General features: G+C 39.3%; 2 protein-coding genes across 2 annotated transcripts in view; one reads left to right on the top strand and one right to left on the bottom strand.

The window, feature by feature from the left end:
- LOC123874784 (ubiquinone biosynthesis monooxygenase COQ6, mitochondrial) overlaps positions 1 to 2,009 on the bottom strand; it is a 29,488-nt gene extending 27,479 nt beyond the window's left edge. The window contains exons 1-3 of the mRNA XM_045920280.1: positions 1,654 to 2,009; positions 852 to 1,042; positions 125 to 382 (exon numbers count right to left, since the gene is read on the bottom strand). Coding sequence (XP_045776236.1) covers positions 125 to 382; positions 852 to 1,042; positions 1,654 to 1,831 — 627 coding nt within the window. The 5' untranslated portion in view covers positions 1,832 to 2,009. The remainder of the gene's footprint in view (positions 1 to 124; positions 383 to 851; positions 1,043 to 1,653) is intronic.
- A 1,584-nt stretch (positions 2,010 to 3,593) lies between these two features.
- On the top strand, positions 3,594 to 12,414 carry LOC123874783 (protein FAM161A). Its single transcript, XM_045920279.1, has 6 exons — positions 3,594 to 4,429; positions 6,314 to 6,478; positions 9,179 to 9,400; positions 9,802 to 10,078; positions 10,906 to 11,198; positions 11,908 to 12,414. Exons 1-6 carry the CDS (start codon positions 3,648 to 3,650, stop codon positions 12,236 to 12,238), a joined length of 2,070 nt encoding a protein of 689 aa, XP_045776235.1. The 5' UTR covers positions 3,594 to 3,647; the 3' UTR covers positions 12,239 to 12,414.
- The last annotated feature ends 211 nt before the right edge of the window (positions 12,415 to 12,625 follow it).

The raw sequence follows: 12,625 nt of genomic DNA, 5'->3' as shown, positions 1-12,625 counted from the left end.
TTCTTAAAAGACTGGCAACAAATCAGCAGTCCCTCTGGTACTGCCAATATTCATGGGCGGTGGTAATCACTTAGTCAGTCAGTCAGTCACTTTTCCTTTTATATATTTAGATGTATGCACTTACCAATAAATCACAGATATAGCTATCACCATTCTCCATCTTCACTACACTGCCTGTTTCAGCACTTTGTGCAGCCTTGGATAGTATATAGCTCGCTATCTTAGCTCCGTACACTATGTCAACATTCTTCACTGCGTCAGACTTCAGTTCTGTGTTAATGGCTTCCATAAGAACATCATTCTCAACAATGTAAGCTACGTCATCATCCAAGATGTCAGAACTGCTGAATGATATTAGAGCTTCGGAACAGGCATCCCAGACCTGAAAAATAAAGTCATTCATTAGTTTAAGGTTGAGCTTGACTACAATCTCACATGGTTTAAAATAATTTTAACTAACAATAAATTGTAAAACCTCAGTAATAAAGGCAGACAGAACTCTTTGATCATCATCATCATTATTATGGTCAACCCATCGCCGGCCCACTACTGAGTACGGGTTTCCTCTCAGTATGAGAAGGATTTATGCCATAGTCTACCATGCTGGCCAAGTCCAGATTGAAAGACTTCACACACCTTTGAGAACATTACGGAGAACTCTTATCTTTCATCACTATATTTTTCTTCACCCTTAAAGCATGTGATATCTATTTGAGAAAAGCATGATATTTATGTGTGGAAGTACCCCATACGTTTTGATTCCCTTGACAGGTCTTGATAAACACAACAGACACAGTGATCCTATCGGGTTCCTTTGTTCTCTGGACACTAAAAATGAAAGAATTCCTTACTTGCATGTGCCTGACAGGTTGCAACCTCATACTCTCCACATTCTGCCACACATCCAAAGACTTCATAAGAGACTTTGTGTTTGGGTTCAAAGCTACCACTCTGTTGCTATACTCAGGCTTTAATTCAAACTTCTTGTCCACGCTGCCTTCTAGCAGGAGGATCTTCATTTTTGATAGTAATGAGTTTTTGCCTGTGAAGCAAAGTACTACAGTCAAAGAAAATTTAATAAATTAGATGAAAATAGCCAGCTGGATGTAACAGCCTGTCTATTTAATATGGTGACAATATGAGAATAATTAACAGACCTCAGTTATTTACTGAGAAACTAGAAAGAATGGGGTGTCTTTGCTAAGCATTTTTTATAATAGAGATTACGTAGAGATTAGCCAACTGCGCGGAAGACCACACACATCCTCTACAACACATGTTGACAGTTGACACACACTTGTTGACACATGTCCACAAGGTGTGCACAAACACAGTTGCACAGTTTATTCCCTCACTTTCATAACTCAATGGGACGGGAAATCGACACGACCTTAGCGATCAGGCGCAGGACCAACATTTTTACATGCTCTTTGAACACACCGCCAACTTCCTAACTCCAGGCTAGTAAAGAGAATTTTTTAACAGAAAACCCCAATAACTATTTTTGGCCCGACCCGGAATCAAACCCAGGATTTTGTCATCCGCAGTCGAACATGTTAACTAATAGACCAACGAGGCAGATTTAATGATAAGTATTCCGCCAAAAACTAACCTATATATGTTTTCATGTATATAAATAGAATTTCGACCTACCCATAGCACAGGCTAAGGTACATCCAACCATGCCTCCACCAGCGATAATAACATCGTATTTTCCTTTAAACTTCTCATGCTTTTGTTCACCAGACACTTGAACAGTCGAGAGATATCTCACATGAGTTGAAAATCGAGCTAATATAAAGTTATTGGAAAATGTTTTGGTTATAAACATTATGACTTCAGTTTGAACCACTTTTAAATGTTTATGTATTTTTTATAGTATTCAAATAGGTACTGTATTATTTTCACAAGCTATTTTACCATTTTATCTATAATTTCGCTTTAATATTTAAATTTTATCAATTTTTCGATTTTTCGTTTTTCGGATATCAATTTTTTTTTGTTTTGGTTCAAAGACGAACGGGTTTGACAAATGTCATTATCAATGTCAAATGTCATATGTCAACCACAGAATATAACTAAAATGACTTGTTTTGTTTATAACGATTTATGTAGTTACCTACTCGACAAATCGATTTGTAAATTGATCACTTGATCACCAATCACCATTTTTGCAACCTGAGCTAAACTTTCTGGTACAAGCAAAACCTAGCTCTACAATCAGGATCTAATCATCATTATATTATTAAGTAGATGGTCACTGTTGACTAGGTTTGCCTTCGGTTTCTTTTGCATTGTGCTCGGGTTCTACTCAACCGATTTGAATTTTAATCTTTGGTACGGAATAATACAATCAAACTAGCAATCATATTTATAAAAACCAGGGTAGACGATGTTCGCGTGGATTTAGGTTGTATAAGAGTCCCGTGAGAACTCTTTGATTTTCCGGGAAAAGTATCCTTAAATATTCTTAATCCAAGGTACCTACCAGCTATGATCCCCCGATAACACCCGGTCGGTTCAGCCAGTTATCAGTTTTAAATTGGATAAGTACTTATTATACTCCTGACAGTACCCTATAACCATCGATATATGCCGATAACACCATAATGCCAGCTATCTCATTATTTATCTAACTACCTAGTTACTTATAATAAATATTAGGTATTATTTCGTTTGAATGACCAATAAAATAGGTAGGTAGACCTACAAAAACAGGTAATTGACTGATGCACCTGGTACCTACCTAAAGATTTATTTTCAAAGATTGATCGCTATATGTTGTGGTTTTATGGTTTGGGAAAACCTGACGCGTGTTTAGCAAATAGGTAACTAGTTAGTAGTTACATAACTATAATATTTTGCTTAAATCCATTAAAGTGCAGAGTTAGAGTGCCTGTCCACTGGAGTAGCAGAGATCTCAGATCACGTAGGTAGGTAGCGCAGTGTAGATCGACCTCCAGTGCCTCCAGCCCGTTGGACCAATGACCTGAAGAAGGTCGTGGAGAGCGGGTGGATGAGGAAGGCGGTGGACCGTATTTGGTGGCTTCTTGGAAAGGTCTAGAAGGTCCGGAAGTGGAAACCAAGCTGATGGAATGGATGGAATGGAATATCCCAATATTTGTATATCGTCGATTTAGGATCAAACCGAGATTTGCCTCACTCTCTCCATTCTCATTCTGCCATTGCTGAGGGTCACATCATTACATGGTCACGGTAGATTATTCTGACATCAATGGTCACAATAGAACATACTACCAACGGCTACAACAGTCCGCCGTCGCGGCATTCCGTACACCTACGCATTGCGGCTTTCTGTGACACCGTTCTTATAAATAACAGTAGCTGTACGTTCTACTACGGTTCTACGGCTATATACGAAAGTAAGAGGCTTTGTATTTGTGAAGTGTGAACATAGGTAATTACGTTCCATATACCTACGTACATATCTTACATAAGAAGGTATAAATATTTAATTTTAATCTAAACCTAATCCAGCAGCATAAAGACTCGAGTCAAAAGCACATGACTAAAATACCAACTTAAAAATCACCATGGCAACCACGATCATAACACAATTTACGAATCTCACTTGTTTTGTTTTAGACCACTGTATTATAAGTGATTAACGATGATATTATTAAGTTATGCATCGGTGTAGTGTGTTTAAAAACGCTTGTATTAATGTGCCAGTAGACCCTATAAGTAAAATGCCGAGGACTGCTTACGAACGTAACGAAAAGAATTTAGTAGAACAGTGTTCAATAGAATCGTCTTGTGGCTCGGTAGCAGGTGATATCGAAGCAGAGAAGTTGAAGGAGTTCTACCGAAGCATCCCTGATTACAACGATATAAACCATTTATCTGAAGCAGAATTTTATTCTACGTTAAAAAGTTTGAGAGATAAAAAGAAACTAATGCTAGGTTTAGCGGTCGAGCATATAGACGACTGTAAATTGTACGACGATACAAGTAGGTTTGATAAGGAAGAAATCGTTTCAACCGTTAAAAGAAGACCTTACAATAGAAGAAAATCTCTTACGGTGACAGATAAACCAAGAATTCCTCAAGTCAATGTTGTTAAAGCATCCACAATTGGAACTTTAAATAAAACAGATAATGGGGGATTAGAAAATGGACAGGTAGATTCTACAAAAATCAGTAGTTTAACTGTAAAAGGTGTGTCTAAAATGGATAGGCCTAAGAGGAATCATTCAGCGTGTTCCATTTCTTGGCATGACGATAAAGTTGAAACTAAGAATGAAGTGGACGATAAATTCGATAAGTTTTTTGAAGGGAATGATATAAATGACGATGGATTTTATAAGACGCAAAGTATGCCGTCGAGTCCACTACGAACTAGACGGACAGGGTCTTTGAGACGGCGGAAAAGCATCACGATACCCAAGCCTTTTAAGATGACAGAAAGGTATGGTCACGAGAGAAAATATATTGGGTTTTACCCATCGATATAGAATTAATCGTTTTACCGCCCATTAGCTGGGTCTACACTGGACGATCCGTTTTGAATCGACAATCTGTAGTCTACGATCCGGGATCGTGGAGCATGAAACGTGGATCGTACTCCAGTGCACGGATCCAGCTTTAGAAACTTGCGATCCAGCTGGGCCGCTCCATATTTGTATAGCTCCAGCTTATCCAAGCTATGTTATGTCAGCCGCAGATCCATTACGACAAGAACACATGCTTAGTTTTTAACCCCAGACCCAAAAAGAGGGGTGTTATAAGTTTGATGTGTGTATATATGTATCTGTCTGTGGCATCGTAACTCCTAAACGAATGAACCGATTTTAATTTAGTTTTTTTTTTGTTTGAAAGGTGGCTCGATCGAAAGTGTTCTTAGCTATAATTGAAGAAAATCGTTCAGCCGTTTGAAAGTTATCAGCTCTTTTCTAATTTTGTTATAGAGGTTTTTGTGTCGGGGGTTTTTTAAATTTTGAGTAATTAGGTTTATTATACACACCACTTCCCCATTGTTCATTCGTTCGTTTTCTCCGCAGCGTTAAGTTTGTCTCGAAGATATTGCTATTTAGCGATAAGACCGCCTTTTTTACGTACATTTTAAGTTTTTTTTTTGGAACCTGTCATTTGTGTTTTATGGTGCAATAAAGCATATAGATACACAATTACACACATACATGCGCTTGGTTCGAAGTTCGAACGCGGCGCGTGCGCACCGAAAGCGCCTTTGGATCGCGCTCCTGCCGCGCACGATCGGAGCGCGGTGGATCGTGCGGTGTAGACCCAGCTATCAAGCTGGTAAAACCATAATTGAATTTTTGTTTTGTATTTTTTCCTTTCCCTATTGCGGTTTTGCATGCCTTATTATTTAATTCAGCAGGTAGGCAGGTAGATTACATTGACGATTCGTTTATTTTTATTCTCTTTTCACCTATCTAGTGAAATGCAATCTATTTACGGTTACACATATGTCAAAGTTAATAATAATTATTTCGAGATTAAAACAAGTGTAAATTAAAAATTTATAACACCGACAAGTGAAGGTTACAGTAACTAGAAAAGAGCTGATAACTTTCAAACGCCTAGACCGATTTTCTTGGATTATAGCTAAGAACACTCTCGATCAAGCCACCTTTCAAACAAAAAAAAAAAAAAAATCGGTACATTAGTTTAGGAGCTTCGATGCCACTGACAAATACACAGATACACACGTCAAACTTATAACACCCCTCTTTTTGGGTCGGGGGTTAAAAATAATGTGCTTTCTTTAGACCAAGAGTCTAAAATCTAAATTAGCTGACAGCTTTTTGAAACAGTTTCGTAGATTTAATCCATCATCATCAATGTCTCAAGTTCAAGCCAAAGCTGGCTACGACTGAGCATCGTTTCTCCTCTGAGAAGGGTTCAGGCCATAGTCCACCACCTCCATTTAAAGTTTTAATTCATATACAAGTTAACCCTTGACTGCAATCTCACATGGTGGTAAGTGATGATAGAGTCTAAGATGGAAGCGGGCTAATCTGGAAGGGGTATGGCAGTTTTTACTAAACCCATACCCCTTTGGTTTCTACACGGCATCGCAACAGGAACGCCAAATCGCTTGGCGGCACGGCTTTGTCGGTAGGGTGGTAACTAGCCACGGTACAAGCCACCCACCAGACCAGACCAGATATTTTAGAAATTATAAAATTCCAAAACTCCTGCCGGGAATCAAACCCTGGACCTCTAAGACCTCCTGGACAAATAAGACCAAAGTCCACAGCGGGTTACCACTGTGCCCGGGAGATCGTCAGGACCAGGAGGTAAGTATTTTATTGGTGTTTTGTTGTAGAGATGAAGAAGACCGCATAGTGAGTGAACTCCGAGGTCTACAGAAGTCGTTGTCCGAGGACATGCTTCATCAGAAGCGGGAGAGGAAGCGGTTCCGAGCCAGGCCGGTGCCCATTGAGTCCCGAATACCATTATATGACAAAATACTCGAAGATCAAGCTATGAGGTCTGTACCTTTTTGTGATTTTGGTCTGTTTATGTGAAGCTACAGATTTTTGACCCTATTTTTACCAGCCTTTTTTTGCTGCCGGGGACATCTTCTTAAGATACAGGATCTTTTTTTCTTCTCTTTGGGCTGGTTTCCGCACTTAAACATGACTTAAACGTTTCCGTCTGTTGTGCGTGCGTTACTCCTCCCCGCCGATGTCTTCACTCCAGTCACCCAAGCTCGCTCCAGAAGCCGAGTAGACCACCCAGGTTACCGAAGGCTGCGGCGAAGATACGGGATACCCGAAAATCCGGTTATTCGGATTTATTACCACTTATTAAAACCCTCTCAGTGGCCAATGGCTATCCTCAGCGCATATTCAGAGATTCCGAAAAGTCCGGGAACTCTTCCATTCAATCAGGAAGTTGATAAAAAGTAGGAAGTTCCTTAAATAAGGAAAGCTTTGTGTACGGTTCAAGTAGGACATGAGTTTTTTTCTCTTGGAAGTTGCGAAGGGCAAAAAGTTGCCCACGAAATTCAAATTTAATTTGGTTTTTCGCAATTTGTAAACTAATACGACAACGTAGGCTTATGGTTATTTTATTTGCGACAATGGCAATATATCATCCTCACAGGTTTATATAAAAGTCTTTACTTGAAAAGGTCCAGTTTAAGAAATAAATTAAAGTATCGACTATTCTCACAAATTAGTCTTATTTTTGAAATAAATTTTCATTTCATTCTTCATTTCATTTCATTTCATGACCCTCAAAGTTGAGTGATAATGTAATCGATGCCAAGTAGGTACCTACCAGTACATCCTGTTTTAACATAGGTACTAATACGACCAGGTTTGTACCAACACAAAGCAGGACACTCGTTTGAGGGAGGATTCGTCAACTTGTTTTTTTTTTTTTAAAATTATTCTGATACAAGTTAGTCGTTGGCTGGTATCTCACCTGGACAGGTGGTAAGGTATGATGCAGTCTAAGATGGAAGCGGGCTAACCTGGAAGGGGTATGGCAGTTTTTCATTAAACCCATACGTACTTCTTTGGTTTCTACACGCAACGTACCGGAACGCTAAAACACTTGGCCAGTAAGGCTTTGCCAGTAGGGAGGAAACTAACCAAGAGCCTCTCTAATTTTAGAGATTAAATTTTCTATCGCTCTACTACAGAAGGAGGGGGAGGGGCGGGGGTATAAGGATTGAAAGGAAATAGGACTATTGATGAATTTTACACACATCCCGCGCACATCCGACTGAGTTTGTTGTGGGTTGTGGGCTTCTTCTCAGACCAGGGCGCGTTTGAGCCCCTCGTAGGTTTAATTTTAAAGTTTACGTAAGTACCTACTCTTCATTAATTATTATCTGACATAAATCCTCGTGGCTTTAGTTTTAGTATAACTACCTACCTACGTAATTTTCACAAATCATCAAACTAACAATTGACGAACAGTGCACATGGCATCATCAGAGTGTGGTCCAACGGTACCGAAATTGAATAAAAGGCTTCCTTGATATCTCTGGTAGTAAGGTAGCCTGGTAGATGGCGGCTGATACTCGTAGTGTAGCGAGCGTTGTTTGACAGCGGTCGCCAAAGAGTATGTAATCACCATCTAATCACTATGGCAGTCGCCTGACCGGCTGTCATCCACACAAAGTTATTTTTTTTTCTTTATTTATTTAAGGGCTTTTATACATTTTAAAGTTATCACTTCTATAACGTCTCCGATATGGCATTTTGCAGCAACAAATGAAGCGCTTGCATTAAAACCTGTCCGGTGCATATCTAAGCGTAATTAATAGCAGGAGATACCCCGAAACCAAATCGCAGCATATTTTTAAACAGTTTTACTGCTTTCCTTTTTTTGCACGCCATTCCACGGCAAATGTGGTGATACCCAAATTAATTGTAATAACTATTTTAACCTGCATTTGAGCAAATAAAATGATTTGATGGGATTTGATTTGATTTCCGGGAATCTAAGCCTAGGATTGTCCTCCTGTATCTAGGTCGTTTGGCCACTACTAAGTATGTAACCAGCCGTCCCGCGTAGTCGTTATTGATACTGACTTGGAAAACCCCAATATCTTTATTATCCATATTTAACTGTTATCGTACAATTAAAATAAAACATTTATACATTGCGTTTTTATCATATTTTTGGTTGTGAGAACCAGATTATTACTTGGACATAATACCTACCCCATTCAGGACTTTGCAACGATTCCATCGTAGACAAAACTAGGTGTAATAATATTCTCAACATCATCCAGCTAAGCGATGCGTGTACATAGTACATCACAAACACTCGCTAAGACCTATTAAGGCTTTGACTTTGCTTACCTACCATAACATGTTGAAATTCTTCACACTGAAGATACAGGTCGTTGTCTAATAACTCTTTCAAGTTTGGGGGAAAAAAAAGTACGCTCTACTATCTCACAGTAAGCGTTAAGCAGTTCACCACCAAAAAGAATAAGCGAGTGGGTTAGTAAAGGATTAGTAATGGAAACCAGCATAGCAGTCGACTGACTGCCGCATCAAGCTGAGCCACTCAGTCAAATTAGATACCTACTAAGCTAGATTTACAAAGTGGACCCTTGGAAGGAGGAACTTTGGTTGGATCCTTGGTTTCCCGGGGAATCTGCTGGGTTTGTATTTCTTTTTTTAGTTGTAGTGTTTGGCTGAATAAAGGTTCATTTATTTTACAGACGAGCAATAACAAAGATTAACAGCGAAGCAGAGCTAAGAGCGCAGATGAAGCCGTTCAGCTTCACGAAGCGTGAAGAAGGCTCCTTAACTGGAGTGTGCGAGAGAGCGGTCAACGCGCTGCCGAAAAGCAAAAAGAAGAAGCGCTTCCGAGCCCGTCCGGTGCCGAAGAACCTCTTCTCCAACTATTTCTATGATAAAATGAAGGAAGACAACTTTTTTCGGTAAATCTTATCAACTTTCTGGTTTTTTTTTTCTGGTGTAGAGTTAGATGGCATGACTATAACCCTTGGCTGAAGCCTTCTATCGGACCAGAACATTTAGCTAAAAATATTAAAAAGCTATAAAATACATAGGCGTCGCGAATTGTTCCGTGAATTGTTGGTTTCCAAAAAACGGCATCGGAACTCTTTGTCTTCCGTATGTGAAAAGCACCCTATGTCTGTCTCCAAAAGGCTCCTGTCTGTTGTGCCAAATTTCATCACAGACATGTCTCAGGTAGATACAATTTTGCATTGACAAATAATATTAGTATGGGTGACCAAAGAAGCATACAAATATTTCCAATTTCTGTATGTTCTCCATTTCATCTTCAGTTCCATTATCGTGAAAACCATCATTTCAGCTCTATGAATCGTCGTGTCAGGGCAGAGGAAATGCTACGGACTTCTAGCTTCCCAGGCAGCATGGCGGTACGCGACCGAAGCCGCTTGTCCACCCCTGCAGCCCACAGCGATCTGCCTATAGACCCGTCCCCGGCTGTCCCCTCAAGTACCTCCTCGGATAGGCATCGATGCTCCAGCCCAACAAAGGATGCAAGGAAGTCGAAGGCCAAAGAGGATTTTATTACAACAAGCCCTCAGCCGTTCAGATTTAACACTGCTGAAAGAGCGTCGAAAAAGGTTAGCCGTAAAATTACAGAGTTATTTAATAACCTACCAATATATTGTTTTCTATAGAAATCGCGGTGATTTTGTTTTTGGGACAACAGCTATATTAGTATGGTTTAGAACTTTTTTTATTTATTTCTAGTCTAGCGCTTGACAGGTGCGCATCAAAGGTGAATGAGATGTCGATGCAGCCTAAGGTAGCGCGTACTTGCCTAGAAGATACATTGGATTCTTTTTTGATTTGAAGTTTTTAGGTTATGAGTAGTGTTGTTATGGATATCCATATCCGTAACCGAAACTATCGGATATCCGAAATAAAAAAATATCCGTAACCGTAACTGAATCCGTAATAAAAGTTTTGGATAGTTTCGGATAGGGCGGAGTCTAACTAAATACTACACTCGTACGAATTAACTGTGCACTCCGCTGGAATGCGACACCTTCATCAGTTCACATTTTACAGTTCCTTAAAAAATTAATATCCGTAACCGAAACTATCGGATAATCCGAAATAATTTAATATCCATAACCGTAACTGAAACCGATATTATTTTTTACCAATATCCATATCCATATCCGGATCCGAAATTATATATCCATAACATCCCTAGTTATGAGTGGTAAAGAATATCCTAGCCAAAGTGAATATACTACTCACTACTTGGCAGTGCGGATCAAAGCGAGGAAACAAAACTTGAATTCCTCTCTTAGGCGAGACCAAAACGGAACTTAGGTGCATTACCTAACTGAAACATATCTAATATGAACCTAGATAACAGGAGGGTAAAGTTTAAGCTTCATATTTTTTTGGTCACACACATAATTTTTATTAATTTTAGATGAACGACATAACAAAGAAAATTTACCAAGGCAGCAAAAGTAGCGACAGCAGGAATGGTAGCAGTAAACCAGAAGATATCTTCAACAAAACGCAGGCGTATTCTGCCCTGGACTTGAAGGGTATAGCAGCTGGGAGGTCTAACTTAGCAGCGCTGTTGCGAGCTGAGGCAGTAAGACAGAAGTTTGAAATGGAATCGGTTAGACGTTTAGCGGAGCAGCGTCGAAGAGCTGATAATAGGCACCGGGATCGCTTGCTCAGGTCTAAACCCGCTTGGCATCTTGTTAAGAACAAGTAAGCTTACAAATTAGTTCAGTGGCATATCTTCTAAGTTCTACTAAATAAATACACGTCATTGAAGATTAGAATCACAAATTGATAGGTACTCGTTAGAAACTTCTAAGGCGTCCTTTGAACGAGAGGTTTTATTGCCAATTTAGTGTCATAAACAGTTAATAAACCTATCGTCCAATGGTTCTCCAACAGTCAATCATGAGTTATGATTTGTTGATAAATGATTGACAGCAGAGAATTGTCCAAGTCCAATCCGGGTATCTTTAAAACAAGAGTGAATAGGCACCTTCTAGGTAAACGCGTCCCATCTTAGACCACATCATCACGTTCCATCAGGTGTGATTGTGGTCAAGCGCTTACGTATTGTGAATAAAAAAAAAAAGTATTTGCTACACAAACATGCAGATATCAGTTATAGTATTAGACGATAGCTTAAATCATCAATCACAGCCGCGTACTGTGGTAAAATCAACAGCAAACTTCTTGTGTGATGGACGCACGTTTTTGAGTAATGCAAAACTTCATTCATGCAAGACTGCCACGCTTATTGTAAACTCAGGCTAAGCTGCTGCCATGAAAGAAATTGATAACGTGCCTAATTTAGAACATGTTTAACTAGAATTTGGAAAAAACAGTTGAGAAATTCCACGCAGTAACTAAGTAGGCTACATTATGTGACATTATTGACGTTTTAAGAATTTTATTACAGCCACGAAGAGGACATAGCAATGCGGTTACAAACAAGACGCGACGAAGAAAGAATGAGACGGGAGGAGTTTCTCCACGAGATGGAGCTGATGTACGGAAGGGTCCAACAACAACCGATGCTGTTCGAAAGATACTACGCACCGCGTTCTGGAGCGACCACCGTGGACTCCATACAACTGTCCCCAAGAAAAAGTCCTAGCAAGAAACGTGGCAGCAGAAAGAGTAAAACATATCGATTAGGAAGTCCTTGTATATCGCCCGAATTGCGTGGAGAATTCATAAAATATTCAGACAAAAAATCCAATCTAACCGATGATGATGATGATGTATGATAAGGCGGTCAAAAAATTTGACAATTTAGAACGAAGTTAGAAAAAATACTATTGGAACTAGATGCTCTCCGAAAGTTAAAAATTCAAAAGGAACACTTAAAAGGTGCACCAGATTCTATAGAAGCATAGAAAGAAACAACAGTAGTAATAAAGAGGGTAGTAGAAAAAATAATATCGATTGCGAAACTCTTATTAACTACAAAGAATTTAGATAGTTAAGAAAGGAGTTAGGGACAAAATTGTAGGTATAATTTAGAAGATAATGTTTAGAAGATTCGTAAGTAGTTGTTGAGAAATTGATATAGGTACTAGATCTACACGTGCGTGTAGGCTTGACATTTTAAAATTCATTCAAACTTATTTATTAATTATTCAGCTTGTGAACGC

This window comes from Maniola jurtina, chromosome 19 (assembly GCF_905333055.1).
Source record: "Maniola jurtina chromosome 19, ilManJurt1.1, whole genome shotgun sequence".
Taxonomy (NCBI): Eukaryota; Metazoa; Arthropoda; class Insecta; order Lepidoptera; family Nymphalidae; genus Maniola; species Maniola jurtina.
This window is presented reverse-complemented; position numbering and strand designations above follow the sequence as displayed.